Source organism: Medicago sativa, chromosome 2 (genome assembly GCF_051527215.1).
Source record: "Medicago sativa cultivar Bolivia chromosome 2, Bolivia_mono, whole genome shotgun sequence".
In the NCBI taxonomy this organism is placed as follows: Eukaryota; Viridiplantae; Streptophyta; class Magnoliopsida; order Fabales; family Fabaceae; genus Medicago; species Medicago sativa.
This window is the reverse complement of record NC_140750.1, coordinates 55,533,241-55,557,070: the sequence shown is the minus strand read 5'-3', so window position 1 is coordinate 55,557,070 and position 23,830 is coordinate 55,533,241. Positions and strand designations below refer to the sequence as shown.

At 31.6% G+C, this 23,830-nt stretch overlaps 5 protein-coding genes across 5 annotated transcripts; 4 read left to right on the top strand and 1 right to left on the bottom strand.

Moving 5' to 3' along the window:
* The first annotated feature begins 897 nt into the window (after nucleotides 1–897).
* On the top strand, nucleotides 898–3,062 carry LOC146949070 (thiohydroximate-O-sulfate sulfur/sulfate-lyase (nitrile-forming) NSP5-like). Its single transcript, XM_085745179.1, has 2 exons — nucleotides 898–989; nucleotides 1,926–3,062. The coding sequence occupies exons 1-2, from the start codon at nucleotides 960–962 to the stop codon at nucleotides 2,871–2,873; spliced, it is 978 nt and encodes a 325-aa protein (XP_085601305.1). The 5' UTR covers nucleotides 898–959; the 3' UTR covers nucleotides 2,874–3,062.
* An 884-nt stretch (nucleotides 3,063–3,946) lies between these two features.
* Nucleotides 3,947–9,710, top strand: LOC146949069 (1-aminocyclopropane-1-carboxylate oxidase homolog 1-like). Its single transcript, XM_085745177.1, has 2 exons — nucleotides 3,947–5,033; nucleotides 9,301–9,710. Exons 1-2 carry the CDS (start codon nucleotides 4,167–4,169, stop codon nucleotides 9,577–9,579), a joined length of 1,146 nt encoding a protein of 381 aa, XP_085601303.1. The 5' UTR covers nucleotides 3,947–4,166; the 3' UTR covers nucleotides 9,580–9,710.
* A 31-nt stretch (nucleotides 9,711–9,741) lies between these two features.
* Nucleotides 9,742–13,754, top strand: LOC146949068 (1-aminocyclopropane-1-carboxylate oxidase homolog 1-like). Its single transcript, XM_085745178.1, has 3 exons — nucleotides 9,742–12,236; nucleotides 12,497–12,818; nucleotides 13,218–13,754. The coding sequence occupies exons 1-3, from the start codon at nucleotides 11,695–11,697 to the stop codon at nucleotides 13,473–13,475; spliced, it is 1,122 nt and encodes a 373-aa protein (XP_085601304.1). The 5' UTR covers nucleotides 9,742–11,694; the 3' UTR covers nucleotides 13,476–13,754.
* Nucleotides 13,755–14,900: 1,146 nt separating this feature from the next.
* LOC146949067 (1-aminocyclopropane-1-carboxylate oxidase homolog 1-like) lies at nucleotides 14,901–18,305 on the top strand. Its single transcript, XM_085745176.1, has 3 exons — nucleotides 14,901–15,586; nucleotides 16,743–17,064; nucleotides 17,829–18,305. Exons 1-3 carry the CDS (start codon nucleotides 15,057–15,059, stop codon nucleotides 18,087–18,089), a joined length of 1,113 nt encoding a protein of 370 aa, XP_085601302.1. The 5' UTR covers nucleotides 14,901–15,056; the 3' UTR covers nucleotides 18,090–18,305.
* A 2,060-nt stretch (nucleotides 18,306–20,365) lies between these two features.
* LOC146949066 (transcription factor JUNGBRUNNEN 1-like) lies at nucleotides 20,366–22,838 on the bottom strand. Its single transcript, XM_085741495.1, has 3 exons — nucleotides 22,581–22,838; nucleotides 21,532–21,851; nucleotides 20,366–21,046 (listed from the first exon to the last, which is right to left on the bottom strand). The coding sequence occupies exons 1-3, from the start codon at nucleotides 22,783–22,785 to the stop codon at nucleotides 20,633–20,635; spliced, it is 939 nt and encodes a 312-aa protein (XP_085597621.1). The 5' UTR covers nucleotides 22,786–22,838; the 3' UTR covers nucleotides 20,366–20,632.
* Between the last annotated feature and the right edge of the window lie 992 nt (nucleotides 22,839–23,830).

Genomic DNA, 23,830 nt, shown 5'->3' with positions numbered 1-23,830 from the left:
TCGCGGGGTATTTGAAAAAAAATATCCTATTTTTTACATAAGTTATTTAACAAGTGAAAGAGATATCCCGTTTGGTTTGAGCTTATTTTGAGCTTATGAAAAAGAGCTTATGCAAATAAATAAGTTTTTATCTTAATTCATAAGTTTTCACTAACGAAAATTGTACCTTCATAAGTTGTTTTTCCATAAACTACATTAACAAGCTTATAAATAATACATAAAAGCATATTTATTTGCATAAGTTGTTTTGAATAAGCTCTAAAATAAGCTAATCCAAACAGGCCCATACTCCATCCGTTTCAAATTATAGGCAAAAAACTCATTTTTTTTTTGTCCCAGATTATAAGTATAAAAGACAAATTTTTATTGCATTTAATTATGTTATTTCAAAAAATCATATTTTTCAAAGGAAAATTATATGCAAATTGCATTTAATTTGCTCTCCCTTTTCTTTTATCTATAATCAATACAAATTATTTTTACATCTTCCAATAAAACTTATTTCAATTCAAAGATATATAACACAAAAAACTAATATGTTTTTTCTCTTTTTGATCAAGTATTCTAACGGCTAGAAAAATTCACTATAAATATAAATAAGTAGGCATACATTATCCTTATCAAATGAGCTCACATGGACAAAAACTAATATGTTATAAGCTAGTACTAAATTTTAGTTTTTATTAATAAATATGAAGTTTTTTTTTTTCTTCTTCTTATAATTGATTGGTATGAAAGGGATCATTGAGAAAGGAGGAAATGACCCGTCACCATTATTTATTAATCTCTTTTTTGGTACGTACGTGAGACTGAGAGTGTGTTACTGGTGCAATAATAATAAACATTAAAGTAATCAATGACGATTATATATTAGGCCAACGCATTACCGTAAACGATAGCGAGGCCAATTTCGGTTCAGTATTCATCTTCTTTGGTACGTCAGAGTGTGGATTCCAGCAATGGCGATACTTCATGGCAGTTGGGTCAAGGTCTGTTCTCTCTTTCACTGTTACTCTTGAATTTCATTTCAGTGATGTTTATAATTCATATATATTTTTAATTTTTTTGCTCTGTTTAGCTTATTGGATCATATGATTTCTTCAACATATACAATTTTTGTGTTGTTTGTGAAATGAAAAATTAGGGGTTTTAGTTTATGGATTCTTTCTAGATTTAGGCCATGTTTGGATTAACAATATATTTTGGAGTTTATAGCTTAACCGCTTATGTATAAGCTATTTTTATTTATAAAAGATAAAATAAAGTTAAACTGTTTGCATGTAAGTTATAAGTTGTTTTCATACGTTATTTTGGAGAGCTTATGGAAATAAGCTGAAATACCACTTATGAAAATGTCATAAACTGTTTTCATAAGTTCTCCTAAACAGTATTACTAGTTCTTATGCAAGTAAATAAGTTCAAATAAACCAATCCAAACAGACCGTTAATTGTTCCTGTAGATGTAAGGATGCGGAGGACTGTGACCTTTTGCTTAAGTTTAGGTTGGAATGTCATAGTCGTAAAAGTTTGAACAATTTTTAAGCACGGTGAGTCTGTTGACTATACGAGATACTTCTCCACTCTCGCTATCGCTTGCATATTATAACGTATTTCTCCTTAGATATTTAGGTAAATTAACTTTAAGATTTTTTGAAGTAATTAGGTTGGCTTGAAAAAATTGTTATAGTTCATGTACAGGCTAATAGTTAAGGAAACATTTATTTTTGAGTCTTTTGATTAAGTTCAAAAATATCTCTGTTATCTTCTACCAGTATTCTTGAATAGCTTTTGAGAATTTTGATATTTATGACTCTTGTGTTATATTCTACCAGTATTCTACTAGATGGCATTCGTAAAATTATTTGTGCTACTCCCATATTGTTCTTAAAATGAAATATTCAGATTTTTTTAAATTATTGTTTCAGCTTGATCAAAGAGGAATCTTGCAAGGAGCAAGAAGTTCACATGCTATTGCCGTCGTAGGACAGAAGGTCTATGCATTCGGTGGTGAGTTTGAGCCTCGTGTTCCTGTCGACAACAAGTTACATGTGTATGACCTAGATACATTGACATGGTCAGTAGCCAATGTATCCGGCAACACCCCACCACCACGCGTCGGTGTCACAATGGCTGCAGTTGGAGAAACCATCTATGTATTTGGTGGAAGAGATGCTGAACACAATGAACTCAACGAGCTCTTTTCTTTTGACACTAAAACCAACAATTGGGCATTGATTTCAAGTGGAGATATTGGGCCTCCTAACCGGAGCTACCACTCCATGACTGCCGATGAGCGACACGTGTATGTTTTCGGCGGCTGTGGAGTGGCAGGAAGGCTCAATGATTTATGGGCCTTTGATGTTGTAGATGGCAAGTGGGTGGAATTTCCATCTCCTGGTGAAAGTTGCAAGGGAAGAGGTGGGCCGGGCCTAACAGTTGCCCAAGGAAAAATATGGGTTGTGTATGGTTTTGCTGGAATGGAAGTGGATGACGTGCATTTCTTCGACCTGGCCCAAAAAACATGGGCCCAAGTGGAAACAAGCGGGCTTAAACCAACGGCCCGTAGTGTGTTTTCAACTTGTTTGATTGGGAAACACATAATTGTATATGGTGGGGAAATAGACCCTAGTGACCAAGGTCACATGGGTGCTGGTCAATTTTCAGGGGAGCTTTATGCATTAGACACGGAGACACTATCATGGACGAGGTTGGACGATAAGGTGGAATCAGGTGACCATCCAGGGCCACGTGGGTGGTGCGCATTTGCCGGTGCTAGCCGAGGCAGCCAAGAGGGATTATTAGTGTATGGTGGCAACTCACCTAGCAACGACAGGCTTGATGACATTTTCTTCCTTGCTCTTGCTCAAAGTTAGTTGGTGAATAATTGGATATATTCTCTGTAGTTGCATATGTATGATCAATTCTAGGTGCATATGTGTGATAAGAGAACAGTATGGCATGTGAACTTAGGTATGTTTATTTGTGAATGTACTTGTGTGCTAGAATAAAATGGCAAGAACAAGAAGTGTGTGATGATTGTTGAATAAATGCGTTTTTTGTTTTGTTTTGTTGTTGTTGAGAGAAACAAACTTATAACATTTCATTTATCAAAGCGTGTTCAATACAATCTGGTATTTCAAATAGAACATGGAAACTACTCCCTCCGTTTCAAAATGAGTGTCGCTTTAGCCAATTGCACACAAATTAAGGAATGAAATAAAGTAGTCAAATGTCATAGCAATTTTACCAAATTATCCTAATCAACTATTGGTTTGTTTTTCATTAAAGAAAAAATAATATTTTGGAAGTAGTGTAACATAGTATTAATTGAAGGGTAACATTTTAAAAGAAAAATTTATTATTGCATTGAAAACTGAAAGCGACATTCATTTTGAAACAATTTTTTTAGGCTAAAGCGACACTCATTTTGAAACGGAGGGAGTAGTTGACAATGAGTCCGCCTTAGCTTAAATATATGTTATTTGAATTATACCGTACTTGTATTTCATAACAAGTATTAAAATTAAAATCCTCTCACAAAAAGAAAAGTATTAAAATAAAAATATATGTTAAAATCTCAATGATCCTTTCCTAGTCCCCACCAGCTACTGAGTTTGCAAGTGCTGATAAAACAATGGCCATTTATAAAAGAATGCATTTCTTTCACTTTCATTGATTCGTCTAGGAACCTCTTTCCTTTGAAATACTGTGGCTGAAAATAGTATATAGTTTTTTTCACATGTTTGGAATCATATTTGATTGGCTATTTCTATTTTTTTTTTTTTTTTTACAATAAATTTTGTTTTGAATAAGAAATGACCGGCTTGTTTGGAATCAAAGATATATATATATATATATATATATATATATATATATATATATTTTTTTTTTTTTTTTTCTGAGTAAAAATCATATAGCTTTTTTTTTTTTTGAAGAAAAAAAACATATAGCTTTGTCAATAGGTTGATTTTGAGACACCAGCTAATAAGGACAAACAAAAAATGCTTCTTATCTAGCTAGTTGCTTTATTAAATCCAAGTTATATCAGTAGTTTAGTTGTTCTATACAGCATTCTAGGAAACAATGATCGCTCCTATTTTTCTTTCATCAAGTCCTCTTCAACCTCTTTATTTTGAACCAATCAAACTTTCTTTAATTACAAAATCATGATGGCCACAATCACAAGTGATGATTTAGCAGGAAATGCTGAAATTTATGACAGAAAAAGTGAACTAAAGGAATTTGATGAGTCAAAGGTTGGTGTCCAAGGACTCATAGAAAATGGAGTAACAAAAGTTCCACGTATGTTCTATTGTGAACAATCTAATATCAATCATGGTTCGGTCAATGAATCAAATTCAAAGCTTAGTGTCCCTACAATTGACTTAACAGGAATCCATGATGATCCTGTTTTGAGAGATGTAGTTGTAAGAAAAGTTCAAAATGCAAGTGAGAAATGGGGATTCTTTCAAGTAATAAATCATGGAATTCCAACACAAATTTTGGATGAGATGATCAAAGGAACTAGTAGATTTCACCAACAAGATGCCAAGGTGAGGAAGGAGTACTACACCCGTGATCTCACCAAAAAAGTTGTTTATCTTTCCAATTTTACTCTTTACCAAGACCAATCTACTGATTGGAGAGACACACTTGCATTTTTCTGGGCACCCCATCCTCCTAAAGCCGATGAACTACCACCGGTTTGCAGTGATATTGTGAATGAATACACAAAAGAAGTAATGGAACTTGGATCTTCTTTGTATGAGTTATTGTCAGAGGCTCTTGGCCTTGATTGCTTTCACCTTAAAGAAATGGGTGCTGCTGAAAGTTTTGTACATATGTGTCATTATTATCCACCATGCCCTGAGCCAGAGTTAACCATAGGCACTACCAAACACTCAGATGCTAGCTTTATTACAGTACTTTTGCAAGATCATACTGGTGACTTACAAATTCTTCATGACAATCAGTGGATTGATGTACCTCCCATTCATGGAGCTCTTGTAGTGAACATTGGAGATCTTCTACAGGTGAGTTCATCATGCATAAAATTAGCATTTTCATTCAACTTAATAGATAATTGTCTCTAGATAAGCACAAATGACAACACTGAACACTATAGAATATAGAGGAAAAGCAATTTTTGTGTTGTGTGTGCTATTTTGAAATTGTAAATTCATCACATAGATTTATTATATTAATATGATGTATATTAATACAACATGTGGTTGGTTCGAGTGGTACGAGACTCAATCTACTTAAGCAAGAGGTCTGACTTAGGAGTTCGATTTGACTCTTGCATATAAATGAAATGAGGAGGATCTCTACTCGTAGTTTCCATCTTAGAGTTGACGAGGAGCCATGATCCTAAGTTGATTAACTCTAATTTATTAGTAATAATTTCTCTTCTTTGTGTTGTTGCGGATGACCGGGAGATGATTAGCCTGCAAAATAATAAAATATAAAGTAAAACCTGAGGCGTGACTATGTCACTGGACTAAGGAATTATCCGCAAGATTGCGCAATTCCCCCAGAATACAACAGGTTCTTCCCGGCGATAATCATACCGAGGCTATCAAGACACGAGAAAAATATTGACATAGTTACTCAGGCACTTAGTATTTTTTGTTTAAAAATGGAGGAAGAAAAGAAAACAATAGAAAACAATATATGTATTTCTTCATAACGTGAAAGCAAAAGTTCTTGGTTTATAAAGAAAACAATTTCTCTTGTAAGTAACCGCTACTTCCCCTTAAAAGCCAATATTAATTATTAATAATAATCACTAATGAAAATATGTTTAGGTTGAGCTAGTTTTTTAGGAAAACGGAAACACAGGTGTACAAATACCAAGTCAAATACATTTGAGACACTTAAAGCACATTGAAAAATATTAAGTCTAACAAATATCACCTATTAAATAGGTAGATTATTTCAAAAGAAGTTACACAAGTTATGGTAAAATGTAAAGTGACATTCTGTCAAAAACAGCTTCTTAAGCATAAGGCAGCAAAATTAATTTTCTCAATAAAATTAATTAAAACATTTATTTATAATAAAATAAAATAACTTTTGAAATATCTCAAATATACAACAATCCCCCACATATTTCAAAAGTTTTAAATTAAACTATTTTGCCTGAGTCACCTTTGAGTGTGATGCATCAAACTGGTGTAGCAAGCTATATGAACCAGTGCTAGAATGATATACTTAACACACAGTGAATTGGTGTAGCAAGCTATATGAACCAAAGACACTTGACGTATGTTAGAGGCCTATCACTCGCATCACACCCCCACATTTCTCGTGTTATCTCTGTGTTGCGCATTTAGGCCGTGCGCGTGTCTGGTTTTCATGAGTGCTCTAGAGACCCGCCACGGTCTCATGCAAGCGGCCCCACTTGACACTCATATAGGTGATTCCATCCAGTGCATGCTACAATCATGCACCACCCATAAGGGCTTATGGTAATCATTAAAAGCATTTAAAGCTTACCCCTCAAATTTAAAATTTAATTAGCACTTCTCATTGGCATAACACTAGGAAAAAGACAACAATTTAGTGCTAACATAACTAACAAGTGACTTGTTTTTCCCATATGAACCTTTTTCATGGGATCTCCAATCATAAAGGTTGGGTTCCCATCACTTGTCGTTTTCGAGTGGCATAGTCTTATTTCCTTCTTTTTCTTCCCGGGGTTTTTATCAACGAATTCGTTAAATTCACAAATATTGACTAAGACGTCTCTAAGTCAATTAATCCCATATTTCGTCGAGTCTATAAAAATAAACTCGGTTTTCACAATAAATTTATACAAATTTTCTTATACGAAGTAAGCCACAACATATTCATCAATAAAATAAATCTATTTATTTTATTGGTTAAAACTCAATTATCATCATTGTATTATTTGAATACAATGGTTTATCCTCTCTAAATAATATCACTTGTGCTGTCAAATCAACTTCCTTAATGTGGTTTATCAAGTCTACTTAGATAAATTCCAAGCGACAACGTATCCACAAAGGAGAAAACTAAATCCAAAGATAAAGTTACTATTCAAGTCTATTTAAAAACTTTAAACAACAAACCCCCCACATTTGATTAATATAATGCAGTGTGTAGATTTCTTTTAGAGATCAACTTGAATAATTTTCAGTGACAACACTCTCACCATGGAGAAAACAAATCTCCATAAATAACATAAGCAAAGTTTATTAACCATCACTGTATTACTATAATACAATGGATAATCTATAATATACCATATAATATTTTATGGTATTTCTCAATATCCCATAATTCTACCATAAATTAATTGATAAGATATCTCCTCAATTTTCTTTAAATAAGTGTTATCATCATTCAATTATTTTAATACAATGGCTCAAGAAAAGTCTCATTTGCTTCCAAGATTGTAAGTACGCTAGCATGTTAAAATGTGAGAACATTTATACTCACAAAATTTCAACATTAGAAAACATGTCTCAATTCTACTCATTTAACTCAAATAATTAGCCAAACAAAAAATAATATTTATTTCATTTACTTTTAACATGGCACTGCTATGTTCTAACACAATGTCATGCATATATTTCATAAATTTCTCAAGAATGTTTCTTGTCAATGCACTTCAAATCATATAACCATGGTCAACTTTTAAATTTCAAGTTAAATATTATTTTGGCATAACAGCCTTATAATGATCATAATTCTAATAAACACTCGGTCAAAAATGACTACTTGCATCATTATTAATTCAAATTCAGGTCAATATAGTTATTTTGATTCCTATACCAAGATAACACAAACTAAATCACTCTCATTAATTAATTATACATGCATGCCTAATAGCACAATCGACTGAATAATCAAATAAGCATATATGAAACAATGGTATAAATCTAGGGTACACTCATAAAAAATAGTGGGCAACATAATATCCCAGCTTGACTCAAATAACTCATTGACTTAGAATTTCATATGATCAAATTAAAGGATATCAACCAAAGCTTTATCATAAAATTATATGAAATTATAATAAGAACTAGTCATATTTGTCATCATACGGTATAAATTGTTCACTCCCAAATCTATGAGGGTTAGCTTCTTCCTAGAATCAATAACACATTTTCTATGTTTAAAAAGATTTTTCCAGATCCATAGGATTGTTCATGCCCCACACTAAGCCAATAATTATATTAAAATCAACAGCAATCAAACATTTCGGCGTTGGATGATCAAAGAGTTAAAAATAATAATAGATTCAAAATCGTTTTTTTTTTTTTTTTTAAGCATGTTCATCCAAAAGTCATAATACCTTCACACAAATCTAAACATAGGAACGATAATGTTTAGAGTATGTACCTGGCTCGTGGGTAGGTTTAAGAGAAGAAAGATTTAAATTACCGATGAACTCCAAAACATATATCCATTCATTGTCGTAGCAAGGACGGTACAATCCCCGACTTCTCGTTGCCATGATCACAATCGTCTCCGGCCAATAATTCCTTAGATTGTTGTTGCGGATGACCGGGAGATGATTAGCCTGCAAAATAATAAAATATAAAGTAAAACCTGAGGCGTGACTATGTCACTGGACTAAGGAATTATCCGCAAGATTGCGCAATTCCCCCAGAATACAACAGGTTCTTCCCGGCGATAATCATACCGAGGCTATCAAGACACGAGAAAAATATTGACATAGTTACTCAGGCACTTAGTATTTTTTGTTTAAAAATGGAGGAAGAAAAGAAAACAATAGAAAACAATATATGTATTTCTTCATAACGTGAAAGCAAAAGTTCTTGGTTTATAAAGAAAACAATTTCTCTTGTAAGTAACCGCTACTTCCCCTTAAAAGCCAATATTAATTATTAATAATAATCACTAATGAAAATATGTTTAGGTTGAGCTAGTTTTTTAGGAAAACGGAAACACAGGTGTACAAATACCAAGTCAAATACATTTGAGACACTTAAAGCACATTGAAAAATATTAAGTCTAACAAATATCACCTATTAAATAGGTAGATTATTTCAAAAGAAGTTACACAAGTTATGGTAAAATGTAAAGTGACATTCTGTCAAAAACAGCTTCTTAAGCATAAGGCAGCAAAATTAATTTTCTCAATAAAATTAATTAAAACATTTATTTATAATAAAATAAAATAACTTTTGAAATATCTCAAATATACAACACTTTGTGCATAAAGTCTAACAATGTATCAAAGGTCAAATAAATACAAAATAAAAATTGATTATTGACTATGATCAATTTTAATTTTTCTTTCTACAGCTTGTGAGTAATGACAAGTTCACAAGTGTTCAACACAGAGTTTTAGCAAAAAGTGTAGGCCCAAGAATTTCAGTTGCAACCATTTTTAGAACACAACATGATCACTCACCTGAGAGTATGGAAAAAGTGATGGGACCAATAAAGGAACTGTTATCTAAAGAAAATCCACCAATATACAGGGATACTTCTTTGAAAGAGTATTTGGCATATCGTTTTGCAAGCGGTCTTGGAGCTTCTGCACTATCACCCTTCAAGTTGTTACATAAAGAAGCAACTTAGTGTTCATTTCAATAAATATATTGTTAAGCTGTTGTAGTTTGTGTAATATGTTGTTACCCTTGGAAATTAACTTCAAATTTTTTTAATTTATTAGGCTGTCTTGAAAAATTTGTTATAGTACATGTATCAGGCAAGTAGCTAAGAAAACTAATCCCTTATTAGATAATGAAGATACAGAAGTCAACACTATCAGTTGACTATCATTACTTGCAGTCTAAGCAACTAGTCGTAGAGTAATTAGCTACGGTATAGCACATGATAGCTTAATGTACACAAGCATTTTGTCTATATATACTTGTTGTAATCACTGATTCATTAATGAGAATTCATCTCTTCATTCATTTCTCAAGTTTCCTAATATGGTATCAAGAGCCTTTTCCCTCGCTGGAAAGGTTGTTAGTTGTTACGATCCATAACCGTTTCTTCCTAACCGTTTTTCTGTTGTGCATTTCTCTTTGATCATCTTGTTCAATCGTTTTCATCGTATTTCATTGTTGATCTTCATGATTCTTTGCATTTTGATTGCAGATTCTGCAACTTGATTCTCGTTTTTCTTGTTATTCTGTTTTTTGTTCGATTGAATTCTACTTCAATTGCTCTTTTTGTCTTTGTTTTCTCGAATTCAGTTCTTATTACTATAATTCGTTCCCTTTCTTCTTCATCTCTGTGATTTTCGCATCATACTGGTGTGAATTTCTTCGTTTCTTGTTCCAGAATCTTCAAACTTGTTCTTCATTTATCTTATGCATAAGCATGTCTCCATGAGCTGTTACTGCTCATCTTCAACAACCGAATCAAGATAATGATTATGCTTTCTTCGTGCACCCAAGCAAAGGTCCTAATTCTCTAACTGTTTCTCCGAAGCTTAATGGTTCCAATTACATTGCTTGGAACCAATCTATGCAACAAGCTTAGAGAACGAAGAAGAAATTAGGTTTCATCAATGGATCTATTCCTATTCATGATCTTCAAGATTTGAATTGCAACGCTTGGGAACATTATAATCACTTAGTTCGATCATTGCTTATCAACTCTGTTTATGATTCTATTGCTCAAACAATTGTTTTTTTTTATGATATTGCATTTGAGGTTTGGCAGGATCTTCAAAAACGATTCTCAAAGGTTGATCGAATTCGAATTGATACTTTCCGTTCCTCCATCGATAATCTGAAGCAAGGTACCAAATATGTTTTGATTACTTCACTGAAATGAAGGCACTTTGGGAAGAATTATCATCATACATACCTGTTTCCAATTGTGTTTGTGTTCATCCTTGTCGTTGTGAGGCCACACGTGTTTCTAAGATTCACAGAACTGAAGATCAAATCATGCAATTTCTTTTTATAAATTCTTCGTATCAAATAGGATAACATGTCTATATGCATTCAGGGGTGAGTTAGAGCCACGTGTTCTGAATGATAACAAGTTACACGTGTACGCCATAGATACCTTGAAATGGTCGTTGGTCGATGTATCCGACAACATCCACTGCCACGTGTCGGTGTCACAATTGCTGCACTTGGAGAAACCATCTATGTATTTTGGTGGAAGAGATGCTGAACATAATGAACTACATTATTTTTTACTCCAAAACCAACAATTGGGCCTTGACTCTGTATATTTTGATCTTAAATATTTAAGCTTCTACTATTAAAAGTCTTTTAACCGACAATAGCATACTAATATAAAAACTTTAGAAAAAAATTACAGACAACCGTGGTCTCTGTTGGTCTCTCTTCTAGCGGTTAAAAATAGTGTGTTTGTGTGTGTGTATAATGTTTGGAATCATATTTGATTTTTTTTTTCTACAATAATTTTGGTTTGATTAATTAATGACCTACTTGTTTGGATTCAAACATATACTTTATTTTCAGTAAAAAAACATAGTTTTGTCAATAGGTTGATTGTGAGAACTGAGAAACCAGCTAATAAGGACAAACAAAAAAATGCTTCTTATATAGCTAGTTGCTTTATTAAATCCAAAATATATCAATAATTTAGTTGTCCTATACGCAGAGCATCCTAGGAAACATTGACCTCTCCTCTTCCTTTGTTTTGAACCAATCAAGCTTTCTTTTATTACCAAAATTAATGCAAAGATAAGCTCAAAACAAGATGGCCACAATCACAAGTGATGATTTAGCAGGAAATGCTCAAATTTATGACAGAAAAAGTGAACTAAACAAATTCGATGGGTCAAAGGTTGGTGTCCAAGGACTCATAGAAAATGGAGTAACAAAAGTTCCACGCATGTTCTATTGTGAACAATCTAATATCAATCATGGTTCAGTCAATGAATCAAACTCAAAGCTTAGTGTCCCTACAATTGATTTAACAGGAATCCATGCTGATCCTGCTTTGAGAGATGAAGTTGTGAGAAAAGTTCAAAATGCATGTGAGAAGTGGGGATTTTTTCAAGTAATAAATCATGGAATTCCAACACATGTTTTGGATGAGATGATCAAAGGAATTTGTAGTTTTCACCAACAAGATGCCAAGGTTAGGAAAGAGTACTACACTCGTGATTTCAGTAAAAAAGTTATTTATCTTTCCAATTTTACTCTTTACCAAGACCCATCTGCTGATTGGAGGGACACACTTGGAATTTTCTGGGCACCTCATCCTCCTAAAGGTGAAGAACTACCAACAGTTTGCAGGTTTGTCATAGATAAACTTACACCTTCACTTTCACTTCATCTCCATGTCAATGAAAATTATTTAGTATCTACACCTGAAATCTATGAAGCACGTACTCTGACACATCAACACCGCTAATATAAAAAATATAGGACACTGACACCACTACATATTATAGGCGGTTTAAATGAAAATAAAAATACATACATAAGCATCTGACTTGAGCTAAACAAGAATAGTTTTACCACTGATGATGATGTTGATATCTTAATATTTCTAGTGATATCGTGACCGAGTACTCAAACGAAGTAAAGGCACTTGGTTCTTCTTTGTATGAGTTATTGTCAGAAGCTCTTGGCCTTAATCGTTTCCACCTTAAAGAAATGGGTGGTGCTGAAAGTTTTTTCCATGTATGTCACTATTATCCACCATGTCCTGAGCCAGAATTAACCATAGGCTCTAGCAAGCACACGGATGCGAGCTTTATGACAATACTTTTGCAAGATCATATTGGTGGCTTACAAGTTCTTTATGACAATCAATGGATTGATGTACCTCCCATTCATGGAGCTCTTGTAGTGAACATTGGAGATCTTCTACAGGTGAGTTCATCATGCAAAAAATTAACATCTTCATTATGTTTAAGTAAATAATTTTCGCACAAAAGACAACATTGTCTTAGAAATCGTGGTTTGATCTAACACAATCCCACAAAACTGGCTTGTGAGTTGTAAACTCTCATCAATAATTCTATCTGTCCGATGTGAGACTTGAATTTTTCCTAATACATTACACTTACAAATATGTTGAATTGTAGAGTAAAGAAAATTTTCGTGTTGTTTACGCTAATTTGAAATTGTAAACTTGTGATGTTGATTTATTATACTTATTTTGCTAACATGTGTACTTTGTGCATAGTCTAAAAATGTATCAAAGGTGATATAAATGTCAAATAAAAATTGAATATTGACTATGATCAATTTTAATTTTTCTTTTTGCAGCTTGTAAGTAATGACAAGTTCACAAGTGTTCAACATAGAGTTTTAGCAAACCATGCAGGCCCAAGAATTTCAATTGCATCCGTTTTTAGAACACATGATCATTCACGAGAGGATATGGAAACAGTGATTGGTCCAATCAAAGAACTAATATCTAAAGAAAATCCACCAATATTCAAAGATACTTCTTTCAAAGAGTTCTTGACAAATCGTTTTGCAAATGGAATTGGAGCTTCAGCACTATCACCCTACAAGTTGTGATTTATGCACAAATTTAACGCAATATTTGGATTCATATTCTTGGATTTAATTAAGGTTGTTACACAGAAAAGCAACTTAGTGTTTATTTTGGTAAATCCATTGTTAAGCTCTTGCAAGTTCTCTATCAATCATTGAACAACGGTGCATTTGGTTTATAGTTTCTCTAAGCCGGTCTCTATTTGTCTTGAGCATAGACTTGGTTATCAATAAATTTTACTGTTCCAAAAAAACAAAAACTCAGCTTAAAAATGATATAAATTTAAAACCTTTAATTTTGAACTTTACACTTTCATTTCCTTGTGTAATACAAAAGTATTTCATCAACAACCATTTTTTCATACACTCAAGACACCTAGTTAATCACGTACAAACATATGGTTAATTCAGTTGAATATTCAAGATCACCTTAAAAATGCTGGTTAATTCGTGAAGTTGAATTAACCACAATTTTAACTTTGAATTAAATTCATCATTTACTCATCTGAATTAACCATATTTTTGAATGTGAATAATCAGGTGTTGCACAAAGGTACCAAAAATGAATGTCGATGCATCGTTAATGTTTATAATATTTTGATGGCTTTGTATTGCTTGATGTAACACCCTTTAAACAATCTTGCAGAAATAATGTTAGAAAAATGGAAAATTTGTTCAAGGACTTTATTTAATATATATTCGTAGAAGATAAAAAACAGACTCATTTGCAAAGAGAACCATTCTAGACTTTTACAAATATTCTAATGTAAATATGAATACAAGGACCACAAATCCTTACTCTTCACGTCACATGGTAAGAACTTTTATGAATATCCTTTCACCGCAGCATATCTCAAATTGTTGGTTGCATAGCTACAATTCAAACATATAAAGAATATATTGTGAGCAGCAAAACTTTTATGAATATTACATTTCAAATTCTTCAATGTAAATTTCATTCTTGAAATGAGATGAATTTGGAAATTTTATAAATAAATGGATTTTTTGAAGTATTTTAGAATTTCGAACACTAGCTAAAAAAAAATGTCATTATTACCAAAAAATGTAAAAAAAAAATTAATTTAATATCTTTTTTTTATAAATTTTTTATAAAAAAACTAAGAATTTGAAATTCTTCCCTTACCTATAAAATGTGAATCTCAAATTATTCATTGTAATTTTTTCAAATTACACAAATTTATTCCAATATGCTTCAAAAATTTAAACATTGTTCCTACTTATTTTACCAATTGGTCCATAAAAAATTGTAAACAATTGCAAATTGATTAAAATACATTTCATTTCAGTAAATTGGTCCCTAAGTTTTTTAATGTTACGTTTTTTTGGCTGTCTTTGGAATCAAAGATATGGTTTTATGATATCTTACTGTAGCCAATAAAGGTCAAACAAGAAATGCTTCTTATCTAGTTGCTTTATTAAATCCAAATTAGGTCAAAAATATAGTTGTCCTTTTATGCGGAGTATTCTAGGAAACAAATGATTCCTATTCCTTCCATTTACTCCTCTTCAACCCCTTGGTTTTGAAACCTGCAAAGTATCTTCCATTACAAAAAATTAATGTACACATAATAACCTCAAACTATTATGATGGCCACAATAACAAGTGATGCTCCAATTTATGACAAAAAAACTGAACTCAAGAAATTTGATGAGTCAAAGGTTGGTGTCCAAGGACTTGTAGAAAATGGAGTAACAAAAGTTCCACGCATGTTCTATTGTGAACAATCTAATACTAATCATGGTGGAGCTAATGAATCAAATTCAAAGCTTAGTATCCCTACAATTGACTTAACAGGAATCCATGATGATCCTGCTTTGAAAGATGAAGTTGTGAGACAACTTCAAAATGCATGTGAGAAATGGGGATTCTTTCAAGTAATAAATCATGGAATTCCAGTTCAAGTTTTGGATGAGATGATCAAAGGAACTTGTAGATTTCACCAACAGGATCCTAAGGTGAGGAAAGAATATTACACCCGTGATCTCACTAAAAAAGTTGTTTATCTTTCCAATTTTACTCTTTCCGAAGATCAATCTGCTGAGTGGAGGGACACACTTGCATTTTTTTGGGCACCAAATCCTCCCAAAATTGATGAACTACTACCAGTTTGCAGGTTTGCATAATAATTCTTTAAGAGCAAGCCACTAATTTATTTTAATATATGAGAAATGTTATTTGAATATCAATTTATTTGTCCAACTATGTATTTATAAATACTTTGTAGAAATAATTTCGCTTTTTATTAGTTTTTTTTCTCTCTCCCCTAAAGTCAAATCAATAATTATAAATAATTTACTTTTGTAATTTTATTTTTTTTATAAATAATTTACTTTTATACCTTTGTCAAATACGTTTAGTTGTTAAAATAACTTTCCTGATAAAATAATTTACTTTTAATAATTGACTTTAGTGTGTGTGTGTTTATATATAAATATATAGTTTTTTTAATCCTCCGATTCTTGAGGAAAAAAAATCATGATATAAGTAAAGTTTAGTCAATGATTATTCCAATTAAAGTTCGAATTTAGAACTCTCAATTGATTTGACTTTCATGAATAAAATTACACTCTCACTCCTAAGTTTCCCTAGTTAGTCCATCGCTCGTGTAAATAAAAACAATAAGTAATCACTAGTGTTTGTAAAAGATGACGAAGAAAAAAAATTAGATTGTATAAGACTTTAGTGATATGTAATATGTTGATGTGTGAGTTCAAACATGCAAATCTCCACTTATGTCTGTGAGTTTTTCTGCTAGACTCATTGAAAAAAATGTCAATGTTAGAACTACTAGTAATAAAAGAGTAAATGAAAGATAATTTGCAACACAGTAAACATGTTTGCAACTACAAAGCAGCTGTAGTTCCGTAATATTTCAATGGACAAAGTTTGGGTTTACAATGTTGCAAGCTTTATGTAAATAATACGTCCACATTACAACAATAACCATTAATCGTAGTCTGAGGGCTATCGGCCCCGGCACCACCCAGTCGGCGCCTTACAACAAACAATTGGACCAAACGCATGGGAGATACTCCTATGTGCCATACTCAACGGTCATAGACTATATGTTATTTTTGTTTGCTTGAAAGTAAGAAAAAGTGTGTAAAATCCTAGACAAAATTGGTGGTATACTCTTACTTTTAACATTATGCATTAGCCCTTCTAATCCTAATTATTTCAATTAATTTTTTCAGTTTTTTATAGCTAGAGGTCATCTGCACTTAGAATTATTTGTCCTTGATGAATTACTAATGATTACAAACTTGCAGTGATATTGTGAATGAATACACAAAAGAAGTAACGGCACTTGGTTCTTCTTTGTATGAGTTATTGTCAGAGGCTCTTGGCCTTGATCGTTCTCACCTTAAAGAAATGGGTGCTGCTGAAAGTTTTTTCCATCTATGCCATTATTATCCACCATGCCCTGAGCCAGAGTTAACCATTGGCACTGTCAAGCACTCAGATGCTAGCTTTATTACAATAGTTTTGCAAGATCATATTGGTGGCTTACAAGTTCTTCATAACAATCAATGGATTCATGTAGCTCCCATTCATGGAGCTCTTGTAGTGAACGTTGGGGATCTTCTACAGGTGAGTTCATCATGCATAAAATTAGAATATACTTTTTTTTTCTATTTAAAATTGGGGAAAGGATAAATTATTATTAAAGTTACACTTAGATAACGAGATTAAAACTCTATCATCCGGAGTAACAAAGTAAAACTCTTACCACTAAACTGATATCTCGTAAACATTAAACTAGCATATTCATTCAGCTTAGTAAATAATTTTATCTAGATACAAGATAAGCAAAAAGGACAAAATTTTAGTAATATATTGATAGAAATGCCTTTTCTTAGGTTCTCTTGATCTTGTTTGGCTTAGGCTTGGCCCCCCAACTTTTCCTTATCAATATATTTTTTGACTTTTTATGGAAAAAAAATAAGAAGAGAATTTTTGTGTTTTCTGTGTGCTAGTTTGGAATTGGAAATCCATGATATTGATTTATTATAATATAAATATATGATGCATAGATTGATACCAACATGTGATTGATCCGAGTATTAAGGGACTTGGTCAACATAAACAAGTGGGCATGAGTTTGAACTTTGACTTTTCTTGCATGTGGAGAAAATTCGGATGGAAGAAGATTATCGACTTTGAGTACCTAATTGATTTCTTGACAAAACGGTCGTGAATACTTCGTACGTATAGGGCTATAACATGGTTATAAAAGTTATATGATGTGGATTGATTTGACACATCAATTATTTCTCTTCTTTGTGCATAAAATAGTTGTATATGTCAAATAAAATTGAATGCTACATATGATCAATTTAATTTTCTTTCCGCAGCTTGTGAGTAATGACAATTTCAAAAGTGTTCAACACAGAGTTTTAGCAAAACATGCAGGCCCAAGAATTTCAATTGCAACCCTTTTTAGAACACAACATGATCACTCTCCTGAGGGCATACCAAAATTGATTGGACCAATCAAGGAACTTTTATCTGAAGAAAACCCACCAATATACAAAGATACTTCTTTGAAAGAGTACTTGAAATATCGTTTGGCAAGCGGCTTTGGAGCTTCTGCACTATCACCTTTCAAGTTGTGACTTATGAACAAATTGCATGCAATCTTTGGCTGTGTTTTTATTCATATTTTTGGATTTAATGTTGCTCCGTTAGTAATCAATTTAGTGTTAGAGACTTAGAGTTTGGTAATTCTATCGTTAAGTTCTAGTAATGACAGACTTTATGACATTTTCTTCCTTGCGCTTGCTCAAGTTAGTTGGTGAATAATAAATGTGTGTTTTTTTTAAGAAGTTAAACTAATCCACTAACAATCAGCATATATGTTATAGTGTAATTACATAGTGTGGTGAACTCTAGATGTATGCATGCATGTGGTTATGGAGACAGTCTTACATAATACAAATAAAATTATTTGAGCGCACACAAAAATAAAAAAAATTAAATGATGAATAAATTAGTCACATTAGTCAATATCTTTAAACAATTTTTTTTTATTTTTAAAAAAAGGGTATTTGTATAAGTGTGCCTAAACTTCTTAGTTTTATGTTTGTCCCTAAGCAAATATTTTTGGTGCTTGTGATAAGAGAACAATATGGCATGTGAACTAAGGTGTGTTTATGTTTGTGAATGTACTTGTGTCCGATTTGTGAGTAAAATAACCATCATTTACATTATTGAATCGGTTTGTGCAAATCCACCAATTTTTTATTTTGGTTGGGTTAAGTAGTGGATTATCTAAATTTTTTCTTTTGTTTTTTTTTGTTAATATTAAATGCTAGATGATGAGTTTTCATATCTAAAATGACTTAAACATTATGTGAGCGTTTGAATAACTATATGAAATTGCATGGACATGATCAACACTCTTATAAGTTTCTCACACTATTGAGTAAACAAAGGTTTTTGTACACTATTAAATTGGTGTTAATTTTTAATTCCAACTTAACACTTTTTTTCTCTCTCTCTTTTCTCATCACATTATCATTTATCAACATACCATATCACACTGTTGATTTCTTTCTTTTTCAAGGCATTGTATATAGTACTATAGTAGACCTACGGGTATCCAAATAACTCATTAAAGTATTTAAACTAATTAACCCATTTAGATTGACCTTATCGTGTTGACTTCATACTTTAAAGTATGTTCATCTTAAGGTTAGGTTTGATTCTTCTCAATACCAATTTTGATGAATTTTAGCTTCTTAAAAAAAAGTATTTAAACTAATTATATAGGATTGCATTTCTAATTATTTCTAGTGTACTCCTAGATTACGAACTCCTGTAGAAGCTAAATATAACAAACTTTGGAGACTCAAAAGATGACCTCGTCGTTTATTCACATAAGCAGAGTAGACTATATCTAAGGTCATTTTCCTATATTCTATTATAATGTTTTTTTTATTAATACGTAGCATTATTGGAGTACTCTTCCAGAAGATTGACTGATATATTTCATTTTATTTATGGAGTACTTTTCTAGAAGAAACCGTAGGCATTAAATAAAAACAAGTGTAAAATTAATAATTAAAATATGTTACTATTATTAACTTTCATTTGTTTTTAGTAGCCAAGTCAATTTTTATAACCGTTCAAAAAAGTCTATTTTTTCTAAATTGAGAATATAAGTGTGCTAATCTAGCAGAGAACATCAAACTATTTTCAAAGCTTATACCCCTTTGAGAAAGGACCAATGACAAGTCGACAACTACACCCGTCTAAATGTATACAAGTTGACAACTACATCCTCCCTAGTCCCTTGCAATGAACCAGCCTCATGATTATATCATCAATTTTGTAGTTGTGGATGATATTATGCATGTAAATTGAGAGACTAATTATCTTGTTCTTTACGTGGGTGGACTTGTCTTTTTCTTACTAGAAATACATATTTCTAAACGAGTTGAATATCCATGGACTGCTTATAACCAAGTATTTTGGGAGAATATATGGATATGAATTAGAATTCAACATTGTTTAAAGATCATAAACATAATTAAAGGAACTATGTTAAAATACAAATACAATAAGTGCCTATTTGAATTTGAGTTAGAAATCGCGTCACGTTGAAATATCGCGTCCTAAAGCAGTGGAATCGTAAAAATTGTGAAGCTGCTATTTGGAGTTTCTTGATGGACGCACATTTTTTGCCTTTTCACCACAAAAGCAAACACAGACTAAGTAGAGTAGAATAAGTTAGAGGGGATGTGCTTCAGCCCTCTTTGTAATTAGAAAATAAAAAGAATAAGTTAGAGGACCGACGAGGCTTATGGTCTACGTCAACTAGACTTTGCCTAATAAATGAATTGCCAAGAAATTACGAGTTTTTGGATGAAAGATGTTTTAAGTCAAGAAATTATCCTCTTTTATTTGAAAGTTTTGAGGAATAAACTTAATTGCATAACATAATTTAAGATTTTGGTAGTGTTGAGCAGAAGGTGAATCCAAGCATCATATCATATCATATGTACATAAGTCACCAACTATTGTAAAGGACTAAGTTACACATGTAACAATATCAATAATATTGTAGCTCTACAATAATAGCATATGATTAATGTATTTCCAAATCTATTAATCTAAACATGGCCAAGTATAAAACTACATATGGCAATTATATCAATTACAAACTAGGTGAATCAACAGCAAACCTCACAACTGATCCAAGCTCATCCCAGTTATCAAATGATAACAACTCATTAGCATCCTGCTTAATCCAAAGATTTGATGATGGTGTTACATTATTTTGTTGATGTTGATGAGCCACTCTAGAGCTCAACTGATCTACATGAAACCGATTCCTTTGATCATTGCTTGTATAATTATTGACTGGTTTGTCCTCGTTAATGTGATGATGTTCATGGCTTGCACCGAAATTTATATATGTTTGTTGATTTGTGTTAAACTCCATATTGTTGCCCATTCTGGTGCCCGTGTTACGAACGGCTTGACGTTTGTTAGCTAATTGTTTCATCTCTGGTATTTGTTTCCTTTGTGATACATTTCTTTTGAAAATTCTACACAATGTCCAAATTTCCTGCATGCCATAGACAAAAATCATTAGGACATATGTTTGTTCAATATAAAAAAAATAAAAATTAATTTGATGTTTCATGTTGATTGTAATGGGTTGGAATAACCCTTGTAATCCTATTAGTAATACTCTTGCTTATAAAAAAAATATAATTTTTCTTTTACATTTTTATATAAGATACAAAATTTTACAAGTTGGATTAATTATTGTGATAATGGCAAAGCAGTTTTCCTTTCTATTAACATTTTTTAAAATAAAATGTTCAAATAAATGCACATTAATTTTTTTTCACTACCAAGAGAAAATAATAAAATAATTATGGATTAAAGGGTATGATAAAATTATTCATGCACACTAATTTTTGTAAAAATTATGTAAGTGTATTATCTTTGTTTTTGATAATAAGCAAACTTTTACGTGCAAAGCTACTCCAAAATCAACATATATTCAAACAATAAAAGATTGGTGCTGGTATCTAAGTTACTTACAGCTTCATGAGCATAATCAACATCATTCTTAGCATAGGAAATGTTTGTTTTGGCATCAATGTTTGATGGAAGACGAAACTCATGCATCATCCAATCAGTTTTGGTACCTTTTCCAGCACTACCACGGTAATAAACAAGTGTTTTTTTGAGTCCAACACAATCATTTCCTTCTCCTCCATTTGAGTATATTGGTTTATCTATTCCAGTTGCTTTCCAGAATCCAGAGCCAGTGACTCTATTTGGTCTAACGCTGTTCCTATATTTTCTTCCTCTTTGGCAAAAAAAGTAACATTCCTTCTCTGCTCCAGCTACATTTGCTTCTGCATAATGTATATAACTAATTAATTAGTATAGTTATCTATAATGAAAAGGAAAAATAAAGGAAGAACAAATATTAGTTGCACTATATATAGAGAGAATTAAGTGGGATAGAATATTTTTCAGTGTAATTGAGGCATAATATTTTCAAATAGAATATTATGTTTGTGTATTTTTCTTTTACATGTTTTTATATGTCTGCAAAAAATCATGTATATTTAAGATATATTGTAATTATTCCTTTGTAGCTGATGGCTGATCACTATATTGCAATTTTATATATTTAGTAACAAATTTCATGTTTTCCATTTTAAAATTTTCATAGCTAATATAACTTTTTCTTATTAATTTGTCACAATACTTAGATTTATAAAAAGGTTTCCAATTCTTGATAATCATGATCACGTCTCCAGCGGTAAAAAAAAAATGACCACTTCTCCAGAAAGATGATTAAGACAAAAGAAAAACCTTGAATGTAGTTATAACTAAGGTATATGTATGCAATAATCAAACTATGTGTGTCTGGGCATGCAAATATTGTCAACATGTTTTTCTTCCATTTTTCCTTATAGTTTGTGTCATTTAGAAACCCCTTTCGATAGTGATTTCTTCTAATAAGAAATTTATTAATCTTTAATATTTGTAAATTTAAGTGAGAACTATAAAAGAATCAATTGAAAATTTATAAAAGAAAAAGCAAAAGTATTAATTAGTTAGATGACAACATATACTTGGAAGATCCCAAGGATCATATTTGTAGATATCAATTTGTTTGATGAGATCAATAGCAATAGGTTTCTTGTCAAGTTTTCTTCTAAGATAAAAAGTAACAAGTTCTTCATCTGTAGGATGGAAACGAAATCCAGGAAGTGGAACATCATCATCACCATCTACAACATATTCATTATCCGTGTTGAAATCATCGTTCATACCCATCTTCTCTCACTCTATGTTTTTTTTTTTTTTTATAATCTTCTCTTACTCTTTGTGTGTGTTTGCTTTTTGGTTTTTCTTTATAAAGATATAAAAAGAGAAGGAAAAAAGTCTTGGAAGAATTTCAATGAAACGGAGAACCTTCTTTTTTATTCTAACTTTATTTTTTAAATTGATTTATACGAAAATTTATTAAAAAACATTAGTGGTTATTTTGAAATCATTTGTGAGAGGTCATTTGTGATAAATTAAAATGATAATTTTGATATTATATTTAGGGTCATGTTAACTTGTACCCTTAGGACACATGTTAAGCAACCCAAAAATGGAAACATTTTCTTAAATTTTGTGCATTTAATTATTGAAAAGTAAAAAAGTTAAAGTCAAATGCATTAATTACAATAGAATATTTATATTTTGAATTATTAACTTGTGCCTTGAGGGCACAAGTTAACATTTCCCTTATATTTATTGCGAGAAATTTAAACAACACACAAAAATACGGTATGCTACGGAGGAAATAATTTTCATGTTGGTCAAGTCATGTGATTTGACTTGTTGCATTTATGGTGGAGGGCTGGACTTGCTCTATTATTTTGTTTAATTCAACATCTTACTATTTAGGAATAAGACAGAACTATTTGTCAAAAAAAAAAAAACAAGAAAATAAAGGTTGAACTATTCCGTTCAAGTATCTTTCTCCTATTAAATGTTCCACACTTCGTGGCTTTAACCAAAAGTGTTTTAATTTGCCAATCTCCTTTTTTTTTTTCAAAGAAATTTGCCAATCTCCTTAGCAGCCTCAACATCTATGAAATAAAGCTTGCTTCAAAAAAAAAAAAAAATCTATGAAATAAAGCAGCCTCTACATCTAAAACATAAAGCAGCCTCAAAACAATTAATTTTGTCAAAATTTTACATTTTTTTTAAGCAAAAGATCTACTATAAGAGGTATTCCAATTAAATACATCGTAGATGAATAGAAAAAGATGAAGAGTTAACAGCATAAGTCAAATAATACACAATCAAATTTCCTATAATATTCCTA

Coding starts and splice junctions, on each gene's coding strand:
- LOC146949070 (XM_085745179.1), top strand. CDS start 960: ATGGCGATACTTCATGGCAGTTGGGTCAAG. Junction 990..1,925: donor TTCATGGCAGTTGGGTCAAG/GTCTGTTCTCTC, acceptor TTATTGTTTCAG/CTTGATCAAAGAGGAATCTT.
- LOC146949069 (XM_085745177.1), top strand. CDS start 4,167: ATGATGGCCACAATCACAAGTGATGATTTAGCAGGAAATGCTGAAATT. Junction 5,034..9,300: donor ACATTGGAGATCTTCTACAG/GTGAGTTCATCA, acceptor TTCTTTCTACAG/CTTGTGAGTAATGACAAGTT.
- LOC146949068 (XM_085745178.1), top strand. CDS start 11,695: ATGGCCACAATCACAAGTGATGATTTAGCAGGAAATGCTCAAATTTAT. Junction 12,237..12,496: donor GAACTACCAACAGTTTGCAG/GTTTGTCATAGA, acceptor TAATATTTCTAG/TGATATCGTGACCGAGTACT. Junction 12,819..13,217: donor ACATTGGAGATCTTCTACAG/GTGAGTTCATCA, acceptor TTCTTTTTGCAG/CTTGTAAGTAATGACAAGTT.
- LOC146949067 (XM_085745176.1), top strand. CDS start 15,057: ATGATGGCCACAATAACAAGTGATGCTCCAATTTATGACAAAAAAACT. Junction 15,587..16,742: donor GAACTACTACCAGTTTGCAG/GTTTGCATAATA, acceptor ACAAACTTGCAG/TGATATTGTGAATGAATACA. Junction 17,065..17,828: donor ACGTTGGGGATCTTCTACAG/GTGAGTTCATCA, acceptor TTCTTTCCGCAG/CTTGTGAGTAATGACAATTT.
- LOC146949066 (XM_085741495.1), bottom strand. CDS start 22,785: ATGGGTATGAACGATGATTTCAACACGGATAATGAATATGTTGTAGAT. Junction 21,852..22,580: donor TGATCCTTGGGATCTTCCAA/GTATATGTTGTC, acceptor TACATTATGCAG/AAGCAAATGTAGCTGGAGCA. Junction 21,047..21,531: donor TTGATTATGCTCATGAAGCT/GTAAGTAACTTA, acceptor TATGGCATGCAG/GAAATTTGGACATTGTGTAG.